Source organism: Galleria mellonella, unplaced genomic scaffold, assembly GCF_026898425.1.
Source record: "Galleria mellonella isolate WM207_F2 unplaced genomic scaffold, CSIRO_AGI_GalMel_v1 utg424, whole genome shotgun sequence".
Lineage (NCBI taxonomy): Eukaryota > Metazoa > Arthropoda > Insecta > Lepidoptera > Pyralidae > Galleria > Galleria mellonella.
The window spans coordinates 599,833-616,412 of NW_026442097.1; the positions used below are offsets into that span (position 1 = coordinate 599,833).

The following is a 16,580-nucleotide window of genomic DNA, read 5'->3' on the forward strand; positions in this document are numbered from 1 at the left end:
GCAATACCAGAGGTATTACGCGCGCGTTGCCGACCCTGAAGAAACCTTTACCCTCCTTTTGAAGAACCCCATGCTGTAGTCTCTTGGGAAAACCTCGGCAGGGAGCTCATTCCATAACCTGAGTGTTCGTGGGAGAAAGCATCTTTGAAACCGCGTTGTACGCGACCATTTAGGCTGTAAGGTATGAGGGTGAACTCCCTGTCGATGGCGAGCCGTACGATGATAGAAAGTGGCCGTAGGCATCATATTGAATAATTCCTCTGAGCACAATCCGTTGTATAAGCTGTAGAACACGCAGAGTGAGGCAAAATCTCTCCTAAGACTTAAGGGTTCGATACCGCTTGCAAGCCTGGAATCATCGACAATTCTCATAGCTCGACACTGCACTGAGTCGAAGGGTTCAAGCTGGTATCTAGGTGCTCCCGCCCATAAGTGACAGCAATAGTCCATATGGGGCCGGATTTGCGATTTGTAAAGCATTAATCGCTGATCCGGCGTGAAGTAATGCTTCGCTCTATTGAGCACACCGAGTTTTTTGGATGCCAGCTTCACCTTATGTTCGAGGTGGCCACGGAACTGTACGTCACTAGAGATGTCGACACCAAGGATCCCAATGCTTTTAGAGATGTTAAGAGACATGCCTTGGAACTGTGGGGCCACAGGAAATGGGGTTTTCTTAGCGGTGAACGCGCAAGCTTGTGTCTTAGAGGGGTTAAATTGGACCAAGTTTTGTCGTCCCCAATCAGAGACTCCAGTTAGTGTTCTCTCGATTTCAGACACAAGCTGTTCACGATTGTTCTCCACGATGGAACGGGAGACATTGTTACGACCCGTATAAAGGACATCCCCGGTGCTGTCATCCGCATAACAATGAATGTTACCGAAGGTTAACATTAATATGCAGTAGAAACAGCGTTGGGGACAGCACAGAGCCCTGCGGGACGCTAGCGTTAATATCCATGCTATCGGAGCAGCAACCATCTACAACGGTTTTTATACGTCTGCCGGATAAAAATCTGGCGACCCATTTACAGAGGCTGTCGGGAAGTCCATAGTAGGGCAATTTCGATAGAAGACCCCGATGCCAGACCCGGTCAAATGCCTTTGCAATATCAAGACCGACAGCGAGCGCCTCACCTTGACTCTCAATGGCTGATGCCCATCGGTGCGTAAGATATACCAAGAGGTCACCAATTGAGCGACTATGACGAAAGCCATATTGCCGGTCACTCAATAAATCGTGATCCTCTAGGTATTTTAACAGATGTGCGTTAACTATACGCTCCATCACCTTAGAGAGAAGGGAAGCGATCGCAATCGGTCTGTAATTTGAAGGGTCCGACTTATCGCCCTTTTTAGGTACAGGATGTACAAGGGTGGTCTTCCATGTTGAAGGAAATTGCCCTGTGGAGTACGAGATCGTAAAGAGATGCGTTAATACAGGACACAATTCCGGAGCACACTGCTTTAGGACCACTGCCGGTATACCGTCTGGCCCACTCGACTTATGAACATCTAAGGATAGTAACTCCCGCCGGACTTTACATTGTGTTATAGTAATTTCCGGCATGGAGCTTCCGCAACACAAGATGGTAGGTGGTACAGTATAGGTCCATAGTCGAGTTAGAGGCAAAGAGAATGCCAAATAAGTCGGCTTTCTCTTTAGCACTGTAGGCCAAGTTACCATTCGGTTTCCGAAGTGGTGGAAAAGACGACTGACAAAAGTTTCCTTGGGCAGCTTTAGCAAGCGACCAGAAAGCACGGTTACCAGAAGGAAGGCTTGATAGTCGCCTACCAATTCTGCCCACAAATTCAAATTTGGCTCTGGTAATTACTCTCTTACTGTACCTCGAAGCAGCATTTAATTTCCGCTTTGCATTAGTGATTCCAGGATCAGAGTTAGTGCGAGCCGTAGTCCAAGCCCTGTATGTAGCTTGCTGAGCAAATCTGGCTTTCTTACAAGACCGGTTAAACCTCGGATGCTTCTTCGATCCCATTGCCACTAGTGGGTTGGGGATAAATAGCTTCATACCTTCAATGATAGCCTCGCTAACGGCAATTGCGCAGTCGTTAGGATCATGTGATGCAAACAGAGCTGCTTCCAAGGGTACGATGCATAAAATTCTCGCAATCCATCCCAGTCGAGTGTTGGGGACATCAGCCCGGATAAGACAATGGTCGGATGAGCCAATTGGCGCATCCACTCTGACGGTGCATCCATCCGGGTGTGTTGTCAGCAGAAGATCCAGCAAGGAGCTTGTATGGTTCTCTATATCTGGTATTCTCGTTGGAGAATGGACCAGCTGAGAGAATCCATAGGTCAGAGCAAACTCATGAGCAGCTTTTCCCGCGCAATCAGTGGACCGAGAACGAAGCCACTCGGAGTGGTGAGCATTAAAGTCTCCAAGTATCACTAACTCCGCAGAAGGGTACTGCTCGAGAACTCTATCAATCGTTGTTTGCAGGTGCTCAAAAAGACGGAAAGTGTCCAGATCATCGCTGTGAGACCTGTAAAGCCACGCGTAAATACGAGTGAAAGTGAATGGGTGTTAATCGAATGGTAACCTCACCTGCGCTCTCGGTATACACCGGTGGGGAACCAATGAAGAATTATAGGTGAGAGTGATAGCTCATCGTGATGAATTCAATAAGAATCCTTCACAATGGTTTCCAGGGGGAACCATGTGAAGATCGATCTAATATTGCTAGCAATGGGGCTGTCAGACTCCATTGCTAACGATCCCTTTCCCCCCTGTGTGGTGTGTGCTGCGTGGTACTAACGAGCTGCGGTTTGGTTGGCGGCGGCAGAGGCGGGCGAGGGTGGCGGGCTGGCGAGCGCGACGTCGGCGTGGCTGTGGGCGAGCGCGGGCGGCGCGTGCGCCGGCGCGTGGCCGCGCGCTCGCGCTGTCGCTGCTGCTCTCGCCCGACACCAGGTGCGTGCGCTACGCTGTCGCGACAGCGACAGCGCGAGCGCCGTGCTGCTGCTGGCCGCCGCGCTCGCGCTGTCGCTGTGCTGCCGCCGCGCGCCCGCGCCGCTCTCGCCCGACACCAGGTGCGTGCGCGCGTGCTGCTGCTGGCCGCCGCGCTCGCGCTGTCGCTGTGCTGCCGCCGCGCGCCCGCGCCGCTCTCGCCCGACACCAGGTGCGTGCGCTACACTCACACTCACTGTCCACAGCGACAGCGACAGCGCGAGCGCCGTGCTGCTGCTGGCCGCCGCGCTCGCGCTGTCGCTGTGCTGCCGCCGCGCGCCCGCGCCGCTCTCGCCCGACACCAGGTGCGTGCGCTACACTCACACTCACTGTCCACAGCGACAGCGACAGCGCGAGCGCCGTGCTGCTGCTGGCCGCCGCGCTCGCGCTGTTGCTGTGCTGCCGCCGCGCGCCCGCGCCGCTCTCGCCCGACACCAGGTGCGTGCGCTACACTCACACTCACTGTCCACAGCGACAGCGACAGCGACAGCGCGAGCATGCCTGCCTGCGCGCATTACATACATTTCTCCTAGACTATAGAGAGATATATGTAAAGTCCACTCCAATCCTAGTAAACTACTCCAATTAGTGTCAAAATATTTCAGTTGCGAAGTGGTAGTATCCACTTCGTAAGCCTCTCAGGTCGCTGTATCATAAATTACAGCGACTTGATAGACTGAAATCGCATACCCGAATACCCTTACTCTAGAATTGGACATATTTCCAGCACGTACCAAAAGTCGTCCGCGTCGGCAGCCATCAAGCCTCCGGACCTGTGGATCCACCACGATCAAATGGAGCTCAAGCACATGGACAAGAGTCTGCACAGCTCCGCCAGTAAGAGTACGGCGTACACGCTTTTTTTTATACAACTAAGAATGGCAAACATGCTGACGGCCCACCTGATGGAAAGTGGTAACCGTCGCCTATAGATATGAGCAGTTTCGCCCATGATACCCTCCATGCATTGCCATCCCTGAGGACTCAGGTGTTATATTCTTAACTTTTCCTCTTCTGTGGGTATTATAAAAGGTGATTAAGAGAATTTAAAGGTCGAGGGATTGGGAGCAGTGTTCCTCTCAAAATATCACCAAATGCTAACTGCTGTTGTCAACCCGCCTGCCAAGTTTGGCAGCTATTAGCTAAACCTCTCAACCTAAAAAAGAGGCCGTGTTTAATGAATAAATGATAACTTTTTTTTTATACAACTTAGAATGGCAAACAAGCTGACGGCTCACCTGATGGAAAGTAGTAACCGTCGCCTATAGACATGAGCAATGCCATGGACATAACAGAGTATATTGTTTTGTGGTAACGCTCTGATGGCATGGTCTGGTGATCAGTGTCAGCGGGCAGCACGGAAGGCAGCGCTCTAGCGGCGTCCACGCTGACGCTGGGCCGGGCCGGGGGCGGCGGCGGAGGCGGCGGGGGAGGGGCCGGCGGCGAGTACGAGCCGGCGCGCCACCCGCCGCCGGCGTCGCTGGCGTCGCTGGCCTCGCTCGACAGGCGGCACTACGTGCCCACATACGTCGGTCAGTGGCCTGCCGCTTGTACTCAAACCTTACGTTATATACGTACAGTGTCTCCATACAAGTGCTTCGAGAAAAACTGCTCAACTTTTTCATACAATTTTGCGTGATAAACAGTTATGTGTGATTCCTTTATAACTTCTATATTTATTTTGTGTTATAATTTCTGCATATTTTTTAATACGTAAACACTCATTTTATTTATTAAATAATTAAATATATATACGTCAAGATACATAGTGTGCGTTACTTACGCACATATATATATATAGAACATTGATAAAAAAACGAGTCAGCTAATTTGACAATTGGCTGACAAAAAGTTGACTCGTTTTGGAGACTCGATGCTCTATCTATATAAATATGTATAATGGAAAGTATGAGACGAAATGCTGTATTGTAAAACGCTGAAAAAAACTTCAGAATGAAGTCGAAACTGTTGTCAAAAATGACAAACAACGTGGTAAGTTTGTAAATTTAAAATTTTATATTTATCTCAGTGACAGAGACAGGTGTGATGGATATGTATGTATGTATTTACATATATGTATATGTATGTTTTTTTTAATTGCAGTTATTTTTTGTTTAATAAAAATAAAAAAATATATTTCCCCTACTTGTCCCACATTTTTGATTACTTTCTTATTATATTTTTTTATTTTCTCGCTTTGTTTAGTTTTCTTTCCCGTTTGTGTTGCCTATTTTAATTTGTGTTTGTGTTACGTTGTTTATATTTTGTTGTGGGCGGGGCGCGTAGACTCGCGGCGGTCGCCATCTTGCGGCGGCAGCGACGAGAGCGCGGTGCGGTCGTCGCCGTCCGCGCCGCGCTGCGAGCGCTGCGACCGCTACGAATACAGACGTGAGCGCGCGCTTTTTTTTTTTTTTTTTTTTTTTTTTTTTTTTATTTATATTTAATTTTAGAAAGGCCAAATTAAAAGTTCTCGTAACCGGCGAGCGTGTATAAATAGATTGATGCTTATAGAGGAAGCGAGAGAGGTCTGTTTGAATCGAAGCATTTGGTGTTCCATTGTTTCTGCCTACCCTAATGGGAGGCAGGCGTGACAGATATGTATAGATAGATACACAGATACTCTTTATTGTTTCCTCCAAAAGATATTTCTATATAATTACTCCTCTCCATCCAAAGTTTGGCTGGAAGAGATCGCTCTTAGCGATAAGGTCGCCCATTATTTTCTCATTGTGATTATTTCTTGTAATTGTTTATATTTATAATAAGTTTACTATTGTAATCTTTTGGAGGAAACAATAAAAAGTATCTATCTATCTACTTAAATGAGAATTTTTACGTGTGGCAGCTATGACGGGCGTGGGTGTGGGCGTGGGCGTGGGCGTGGGTGGTGCGGGCTGTGCCGCCACGTGTGACCGCCGTCCGCACGCGAGGCATGCGCTCGTTGACCAGGTGCGTACTTACCATATTTTATCTTACTCGCATCTGTTCAAATATTAACATACTCTGTTATGTCCATGGTATTGCTTATGTCTATAGGCGACGGTTACCATTTTCCATCAGGTGGGTCGTCAGCTTGTTTGCCATTCTAAGTTGTATAAAAAAAAATGCTCCTTTCCACTTTGCGTGTTGCTGGAAGAGAACTCTCTCAGAGTTAAGCTCGCCTTTGTACATTTGATTAGCTCTGTCATATTCTTATAACTGGTGTGTATAATAAAGAATTAAATAAACAACATAACCTTCAAGAAAAGAGCATATTCCTTTTTAAAAGGCCGGCAGCACACCTGCAATGCCTCTGGTGTTGTGGGTGACCATGGGCGGCGGTAGTCACTTGCCATCAGGTGAGCAGCATGCTCGTTTGCCCCCTGTGTTGTAAATAAGAGTATTTTCGTAATACAAAAGATGGCGATAGCAGTAATAATTCGTATCATTATCATATCATCCCTCTAACTATCCACTGCTGAACTTAAGTTTCCCTTTTAAGGGATTTTGCCAGTAGTTGCCCCGCTTGGCAGGCGGATTGGCAACGGCAGTTAGGCTTTAGAAATGTTTTAGGAGGGATGCTGTTGCCCATCCCTCGTCCTTCCTTAGTCGCCTAGGAGCAAGGAGTGGCTTTTTCTATGCCGTGACTACACGACCAGATACCATTGATGCGTATACCGTGTCGTATTTTTTTATACCACTGAGGTGGCAAACAATTATACGGCCCACCTGATGGTAAGTGGTTACCATTACCTATGAACACCTGCAATTTGTATATGTGACGTAATGTTATGGTGTGTGTATAGAGCACACCGCTGCTGGCGGGCGTGGCGCCGCTGGGGTCGCCGCAGTCGTCGCTGCATCCTCAGCACCCGCTGCACCAACACTCGCAGCACCCACACCAGCATCCGCAGCATCCACCGCCTGCTCCATGTGAGTCTGTCTATAGAATTTGACCGACACATTCATCCTAATTAATATTATTTAACACACACACACACACATACGTTATTATACGTGGTTTCTTTCATACATGCACTTATATTATTTGCACACACCCACTCTAACTTGCCTACCTCGCTTTGGAATTATAATTATCGTTTATGTAAATAAAATCCGTTATTGGCTGTATTCCTAAGAGACTCAGCATGTAAGTTGTGTTTATAAAAGCTGTAGATTTTTTAATAAAATAAATAAATAATAAAATACTATTCGTGACTTAATTAGCTATAAAACTCCCTTGTATTCCTATTTTAAGTATTCCACTGATATTTTAGTAGAAATATATTGTAGAAGTTGTATAATTGTCGTACCAAAAGTTATTAGTAGTTTGGTAATAAGTTTTGTGTCCTGGTCACGGCACCAAATTGTTACGTACTTCATACTTACACATTTTGTTTGCTCATATTACTAAATGTTGACGTCGTGTAGGCGGGTCCGGCACGTGTCCGCTGGGGGCGGCGTGCTCGGCGCCTACACCGCCCACGGGTGGGCCCGGCGGCGCGGGCGGCGACATCTACGCGTGCGCTGCCCGCGAGCGCGGACACTACGTCGCGTACGAGCCGCTCGGACACTACACGCAGTGAGTACCTACGACTACTCGTGTCGTAAATATATGCCCCATGTCGATTAATTTGTGTAATTTCTTGCAATGCAGTCTTTCATCTCGTAAGGATTTCTGTAAACTTTACAGTCGCGACTCGCTGAGCAGCGAGGCGCGCGGGCGGCGGCGGCGGCGGCGGCGGCGGCGGGGGCTCGCTGCAGCGCGGGCGCGGCGCGTGCTCGGCCATGCACAGCTTCGCGCTGCAGGACGCCGCCTCCGACCACTCCACGCCCTCGCACTCGCGCGGTACGTACTCTACGCGGCACACCACACTCTGCACTCTGCACTACACACAGAGCGGGTGCGGCGCGTGCTCGGCCATGCACAGCTTCGCGCTGCAGGACGCCGCCTCCGACCACTCTACGCCCTCGTACTCGCGCGGTACGTACTCCACGCGGCACATCACACTCTGCATTCTGCACTCCGTACACCACACTCTGCATTCTGCACTCTACACTCCGTACACCACACTCTGCATTCTGCATTCTACACTCCGCACACCACACTCTGCATTCTGCACTCCGTACACCACACTCTGCATTCTGCATTCTACACTCCGCACACAACACTCTGCATTCTGCACTCTACACTCCGCACACAACACTCTGCATTCTGCACTCTACATTCCGTACACCACACTGCATTCTGCACTCTGTACTCCGTACACCACACTCTGCATTCTGCACTCTACACTCTGCACAGTACATTCTGCATTCTGCACTCTACACTCCGCACACAACACTCTGCATTCTGCACTCTACACTCCGCACACAACACTCTACATTCTGCACTCTACATTCCGTACACCACACTGCATTCTGCACTCTGTACTCCGTACACCACACTCTGCATTCTGCACTCTACACTCCGCACAGTACACTCTGCATTCTGCACTCTACACTTTGCACACAACACTCTGCATTTTGCACTCTACACTCCGCACACAACACTCTACATTCTGCACTCTACATTCCGTACACCACACTGCATTCTGCACTCTACACTCCGCACAGTACACTCTGCATTCTGCACTCTACACTCTGCACACAACACTCTGCATTCTGCACAAAAACTACAAAACAATATTATTGTATCACTTTACAGAGTTTACTCAGCCTGTTATTTCTATTACTACGTGTATATTTTATGTGTATGCCTATTCTGAATAACCAGATTTCACTTCTAAACTGTAATTTATAGATGCATTTAAATAGAAGTAATTAAAAAATGTCATGTATCGCCAGCAGGAAGCGTGCGAGAGACATCGCCATATAAAAAGAGTGCAAGCTCGTCTCCCGGACACATACCTAACAGACTGCAGCTCGGTAAGTATTACATTCGTGTTGTTTTATCATATTTTACTGAACTAGATGTTATTTTGCGGAAGTCTTTACTTCAGTCTTACGATTAGGCTTGATCCATTGAAACTGCATAAAGATGTCGAATTTATTATAGGGAGTGCTCTGAGAAATTGTTCGGATTGATACCTACTGTTGATTTTCACCACCGTACAACCCGCCACAAACTAAAGTTTCATCCCAACCATCTGGACGAGTGGCGGTTCTCCACCGTGCGTTTTTCAAGGCACTTTCTCCCACGCACAACCACTCTTTGGAATGAACTTCCAGCAGCAGTATTTCCGAATCGATACGACAACATAACCTTCAAGAAAAGAGCATATTCCTTTTTAAAAGGCCAGCAGCACACCTGCAATGCCGTTGGTGTTGCGGGTGATCATGGGCGGCGGTAGTCACTTACCATCAGGTGAGCCGCATGCTCGTCTGCCCCCTGTGTTATAAAAAGGTTCTTATCACTGGTTATTTGGTTTGAATTATTTTGTTTAATTTTGCTACCATTAGTATGTGTGCAACTGCCAACATTTTCGCCGTCTAATCTCCGGACACAATCAACACTCGGCTCTGAGTAGTAATCTATTAATTTGCCTGAAGATGCCTCGAGATTTAGAGGGGAAACACATGCGGTTGCCAGTTCGAGGCCTATAGTTAAAATAACAATTGTCTATTTTAATATTATAATGAAGAAAAATATGATTTTTTGTATGTTTGTGTGTGATGGTGTAATGGAGAAACTCAGAAATTACCAACTGATTTTAAAAAAATTCGAAAAATAATTTGAACATTAATTGGCTGTCTTATATTTGTGTAGGCAATGCAGATGAGGCAATGGTGACTTGTAACACAGATATTTTCAAAACCTACCACAGGCACCAGTCTCTCGAAAAACCGATCTAACATATTTAATTGTACCTCAAGCTATTATTTTTTACTACCTTTTTTGAAGAGAAAAACAAACCATTCATTCGTCATTTATTCCATTCACTTTAGGTGGCGGCGTCCCCCACTGCGCCGAGGAATTAGAGCCACTAACTCCATCCCGCTCCACCGAGCGGCTGCACCGCGAGATGCAGAACCTTGAGGGCCTGATGAAGGATCTGTCCGCCATCACACAGCAGCAGTTCCACTGCTAGTGTCTCCTGTCTCCTCGCCAGCCGTGTGTGACCGAGGTAACGCAGCCGGAACGGTGGTTAACCGTACCCGTCTACCAAAGTATGCAATCTGACTACCCAGTAACGCAGGCGGACTGTTGGACAACACAGGGCCAACTGGTAACGCAAACGGAACGTCGGGTGACACAGACGGACCGTCTAGTGACGCAAGCGGACCATTTGGTAACGCAGGCGGAATGTCGGGTGAGGCAACAGGATCAGTGGTTACCCATGTCCGACTATCAATGTTGTATGTGTGATTGCGTGTCAGAATGCACAGTGAACTATGCCGGGTACAGCCAGGCGAGCGAGCTCGACTTCTTACGAAGCCAATCCGATGCGAGTTACTCGTGCGAGTACTGTACTAGCGCGTACCACTCGGACATGTCGTGTAGCGGCGCTAGCACCACCGAACTAAGGCCAAACATGTCTGAACATGTCAGTGAGCATGATAAGTGCAATTGTGCCGATATACTTAGAGTATGAAATGTAAGGACAATTTATGCAATGTGATCGATTCTGAGGCGTTATTTTTCTAAACTTTTCTCTTAATCTAATATTTTAATTTCATAATTGATTCCTATGAAATCGAAGACGGCTTAATCCAAGTCTGTCAAACGTTCAGGAAACTACAAAAAATTTATATTTTGCCAACGATATTCTATATTTTAAACTAGATTAAAGAAAATTTGAATATTAGTAATAAATTAATTTTAATTAAGAGAAATATTTGAATACAGTGTGTAAATGAAATCGATTTTATATAACGTTTAGTTGCCTTTGATTTTATAGGCTTTAATTGCGCAAAATTATGTTTTTTAGAACGCCATAGAGTAAAATTATAATATTGACCTAAAATTAGAAAATTGGCTCATGTAAGTTACTCTTGAAATAAATACCAATAGATCGATATTGAAATTGAGACGTTTCACACTCTTGAATTGCAACACTAGCGACATAATAGTCCCATACTGTTCTGATAGATGCATATTGGTGCAACTTGCCAATGCAAACTGTTGTAAACCGATCCCAATTATAAGCTAATTCCTAACTGTTGCTTCATGCGTGTAAAATTGTTGTTGGCAATAGATTGGATTGATAATAATATTAGATTGAAGAGTAGAACCCGCAAAATCATCATGTCAGCCTTTAACTGTCCACTGCTGAACATAAGCCTCCCCCTTGGGGGGGTTTTACCGGTAGTTGTCACGCTTAGGCGGATTGGCTGGCCAATTTAGCTTTGGAGATGTTATAAGTGGGACGCTGATGCCCATCCCTCGCCGTCCCTTAGTCCCGTAGTAGTCGTCTCTTACGACCACGGGAAAGGAAGGGGTGGCTTGTTCTATGCCGGGACCACACGGGAATTTTCTAATACAATTAAGTAAAAATTATTATAAATATAATTTATGATGGCTCATAAAACAGTAATTTCACAAAATTATCAAATAAAAATATTAGGTGAAGACATATGTAGGTGGCGCCTCAGAATCGGCCTTCATTAGTGATCGTATGTAAATGATTTATTGATAATATGACAACACGATAATGATTGAGAAATGACTTTAAAATTCGTCATTACGTGACACAAGTCTCGCCTTAAGACATTATTTTTTTTTTCTTCTAAAACTTGGTAGTTTTAGTAGTTTTTCAGTATTCACAAGTTATGGACCGGAAAATATTTAATCGTGATTTTTTTTAATTATTTTGGTTTATAATTTAAATTTTTTAATAGAAAATTATTTATCACGAAATATCGAACGTTTTTCGGTATCTGTGATCGCATAAAGACTATTTAGAACGTGGTAAATAATGTTTTCCGAAAGTTACTAATTCTAAGTGGCACGTGTGACAGAGAAGCGATGATCTTATATGGTGAACGTGATCAAGCTTCTGAAATGCATGCCAATCCAAATTTCCATATATGTATTATTTTAATGTAATAACTACTAGTTTAATTTACGTGTATTATCAACTTCAAAAAAGGAGGTTTTCAATTCGGTTGTAATTTTTTTAAGTTTGTTAACTCAGTCAGTTGTAAACTGATTTGGAAAAAGCTTTATTTGAAAAGATATATTTTCAAGTTGATTCTAATAAAATTTTATAAAAGTCGTTTTAGTTTTTAAAATAAAATAACTAGTTTTACCATAATTGAAGTTATTTTTTTTTTATGTATTAAAATCTATTATAGTCGAGAAAGTTCGACAAGTTTCAAGTCTATGTGGGCCCCTCAATCATGAGCGGCTGTGACGCGAGCGTGTCTCAAATACACGTAAGTTAAACCGGTCGTTATAACATTAAAACATAATATGTTCTTTCGAAACTTCTAACAATAAAATATTGGTAAACATGTAGTCGAACATGCAATATTTTTGAACACATGTTTCCACATGTATTTTACAAACGTTTCCACTCAATAACTCTTGACGTTTTTCATAAACAATTTTCAATATTGATTACAATCGGATATTGATTATTATATAATTAAAATTGTATATCACAAAAAAAAACATCAATTTTGACAAAACCAGTTATTACTACTATAATGAACAGATATTTATAAAATTTCTACGGTATCAATTTTTAAGTACATCCTTTCAGGTAAAAAATGAATTTTCCAAATCAAATTACAACTAACGAAGTTATGAGGTGAAAAACATAAAAAAACAAATACAAACAAATTGAGAGCCTCCTTCTTTTTGAAGTCGGTTGAGAAGTGCGTTTAAAGAAAAAATAATAATATTGCAGTCAGATTGTATGTATCATTGTATGAAAATTTCGACTTTGATGACAAAAAAAAATTAGTAGTTTCAAATGCAAAGTTTACCCGCTTTTTTATACCACAAAGTTGGAAAAAAGGATACCTATTTAATATTGAATTGAAGCTATTAATGGTAAAACAGATTTTAGAAGTTTTGATGGCAAATTTAAAATTTTTCAAATACATTATTTTTTGCCGCCAAAATTCGAAATTATGAAGCAGTGGTAAAATATATAAATGTAACGTTCTAGAATTTATATTATTAGTTAAATTTTTTAAAATCCTGTAGGAATATTGAAAATTGTTTAATATTTTTTTAAAACTGACACCTAATACATACACCGCTGCAAATTTGTGTATGTATGAACGCGCACATTACATAAAATGTATTGAAAAATTCATTCCATGAATCATTAGGGTTCAAATTGGTATGTATTGCATATGAAAGTCAAAATAAAACCCAATATCAATGTGGATCACTATTATTTTAATTAATCCACTAACCAGTACCTAGCTATATAGAAAAAGACAAATTTTCTAGACTTATTTATACAAATTTCTAACAGAATTTTACTCAACTATTCCTTTTTTAGTACTTTTTATATGATGCGTGCATGTATCCTGATGTGTATTGTTTTTTTTTAATTTGTAACAAGCGTTTGTATATATGGCTCTTATATATTGAACTAAAGTATTTAAAATGGAATTAAATTAATGGAATATTAAGTAGAACATGAAAAAAATGAATTTAGTTTCATAAATTAAGACTGGAAAAAACATTGTATAGACTTCAGCTTACTCCCTCCTTTATTTGTAAAAATGTCCAAACTCTTATAAACGTATTTTGGTTATTGAAGTGTTTTCTCTCTTTTTTGGGCTAAATTCTCAATTTGAAAGACAGTGACAAAACACTTTGATAGCTAAAATATGGTTGTAAGACGTTTTATGAATAAAGGTGGGGGGTTGGTATATATGTTTTTGTTACCTCACGCATGAAAGAGAATGAGATGCAGGGTGTTGCTGTCTCATTCTGTCTCAAGCAGGGGACAGCGAATTAAGCCCATTTTGTATATGTGTTTTGGGTATGTATGTATATTTTTATTACTAAAATACTTTATTTTAATATATCTAAGCGCCTTTGTATATGTAAAATACTAGTCATATAGTCCACACATATATTAGGTTTAGTAGGCCCGCCGCCCGGCGTCGCTTACTGTACCAAGTCTAGACTAATCCATAGTTTTCTTACTATTGTATAAACTTTTGATACAGTTTCAAATTTGTACAAATTATTCCAAGTACAGTGATAAGTTTTATTAATTTTATCACTTACATATTGATTTATAGCTCGGATCAATATCTGACATATGATATACATATATAATGTATTAATTAAACCCGGCGTTAGTATTTATTAATAGGATCTCAAAATTATTTGTTTTTGTAGAAAAAAAAAATTTGATTTAATTTAAATGATATTCAGATCCACTGTTTGAACACTCTCCGAATGGAATGAATCATTTCCATCATAACCTATATTATATTTCTTATTTTAAAAATGTTTAAATTCAAACAGATTGTAAGTCTGATAATTTACTTACACTAGAATTAATGTGTAAATAATTATTGTAATTTGTAAGTTTAGACGTAGATTGCAAAATACATGTTTGTGTACATGTTTTTATGTACACGCCAATGGACATTTATTAAATGTATTTCAGGGGTTACTATACTGTTAAATATATAGGATCATATGTATGGGTCATAGATACAAGGTTGGGATCTCAGTCGTTTATTAGTGAACGATATAGACATTGTAATGCAACATTTATATGTTTTTAACCATATTTATTATACATAATTTAAATGTAAAGAATTTTAAATACACTTAACGCCATCTCTTGGCGATTAGGTTACTAAAAACTGGTTTATTATTTCACATACAAAAATAAGAGTTAACTATAAGTAGATATAATTAAAGTTATTTTAGATTTAAATTATTTTGTGATAAACATGTTATATTTGAAAATAACATGGTATAACATGTTATTTTCAATATGGTAATTTGGTAAATTAAATAAGATTATTATATATTTAACGGTATATAAATAATTCCCTTCGTGATCTATTAATGTAATTTTGTTAATTTAGTATAAATTCAATTGTAAGTTACATGTTACTAACAACTGTGTATTGTAAGTCACATGTAACTTACATGTATAATTCGAGACTTACAATGCTCATTTAGAGCGGGTATTATTATTATTATTATATTGCACTTAAATTGTAAATATTTTGTACTTTAACACATTATGTATTTAAGATTAATGTTTAATACGATTTTTTGATATTATGTGATAGATTTGGATAAAGAAATGGTCTGTATGCAATTGTAAACTTGTTTTTGGTAGTTTTTGCAAAAAAAAAAATCATTATTGATACTTTTTTAATTTGATATTGGCTGTTGTAAGTTACGCTTTAGTAAGTAAATTGCCTATGATTTCCTACCCTGCCATCCGCAGTGTAGTTGGCATACTTCGATATGTGAACAAAGCTGATACAAATCAGTACCCTTCCTCTGTAATGACTAATTTGAATGAATAATTTGACGCAAATTCAGACGAATTGTGTACCTCCTCTTTTTGGAGAGTCGTTTCAAGATTTTTACCTTTGTTTTCGTTATTTTTGCCATCAAATTCGTAAATTTGGAATAAAGATTTTTCATTTTCGAAATTGCTATCCTTTAAACAATGTGGATTTTTTTTTCTTTGTTTGTTTAAATTTTAATACATAGTCTAAATACATGTTCACATGTGACAGACAACACCGGACGGTGTTCTTTACAAGTCAATCATTGGGCAAACCGAGAAGTGAATTAAATCTATGAATTGAGGAATAAGTTAACATATTTACGACCGTTTCTTTGATCAAATCCGACATTTTAATCTCGATCCTTCCATAATGATTGCATCGCGTCATACCATGCCCTTGTAAATATACCTTATTTAATATTAATATATAATTTGTAAGTACGTCTGTATGTATGTCACTTTGTATGTCTGCTCCGATATTGATACGGTTCATTACAGTAACCTATTTATATTTTATACTACTAAATAAGTAAGGGCTTCCTTAAATATGTCTTTTTATTTGGTAAACAATGTCTCTTTGTCGCTGTAATTTGTTTTCCATCATTTCAGCCGTTAACTGTCCACCGCTCAATATAAGCCTTTCCCATAAGTTCAGCCAGTAGTCGCCACGCTTGGCAGGCGAGTTGGCAACCACAGTTAGACTTTTAGATATATTTTAAGAGGGATGCTGTTGCCCATCCCTCCACCATAAGCTCCCTTAGTCGGCTCTTACGACACCCACGGGAAAGGAAAGGTTAGTAACACACGGATTCAATGAAAAAATAACTAACTGCTAAGAACTATTTATTTATTTTCATCGTGCCTCCGAACAAACTGTTTATAATTACTCCTCTCCATCCAAAGGTTGCCTGCAAGAGATCGCTCTTAGCGATAAGGCGCCCACTGTTTTCTCATTGTGATTATTTCTTGTAATTGTTTATATTTATAATAAGTTTACTATTGTAATCTTATGGGGGAAACAATAAAGAGTATCTATCTATCTATTTATACCATAACATAAAATTGTTTTGTTTTTTTCTGTAATAGTTTTAACAAAACATGGTCAGTTTCTCATCGAGTTGTATTGAAGGAGACTGTAGTGTTTTATATTTTTATTTATTTATTTATTTATACT

General features: G+C 41.2%; 1 protein-coding gene across 1 annotated transcript in view; it reads left to right on the top strand.

The window, feature by feature from the left end:
• LOC113514731 (neogenin-like) overlaps positions 1 to 15,330 on the top strand; it is a 156,326-nt gene extending 140,996 nt beyond the window's left edge. Inside the window, 13 exon segments of the mRNA XM_052898229.1 lie at positions 2,809 to 2,887; positions 2,972 to 3,052; positions 3,697 to 3,889; positions 4,135 to 4,141; positions 4,313 to 4,501; positions 4,914 to 5,357; positions 5,815 to 5,918; positions 6,755 to 6,881; positions 7,380 to 7,530; positions 7,642 to 7,666; positions 7,668 to 7,797; positions 8,799 to 8,876; positions 9,897 to 15,330. Coding sequence (XP_052754189.1) covers positions 2,809 to 2,887; positions 2,972 to 3,052; positions 3,697 to 3,889; positions 4,135 to 4,141; positions 4,313 to 4,501; positions 4,914 to 5,357; positions 5,815 to 5,918; positions 6,755 to 6,881; positions 7,380 to 7,530; positions 7,642 to 7,666; positions 7,668 to 7,797; positions 8,799 to 8,876; positions 9,897 to 10,039 — 1,751 coding nt within the window. The 3' untranslated portion in view covers positions 10,040 to 15,330.
• Positions 15,331 to 16,580: the final 1,250 nt, after the last annotated feature.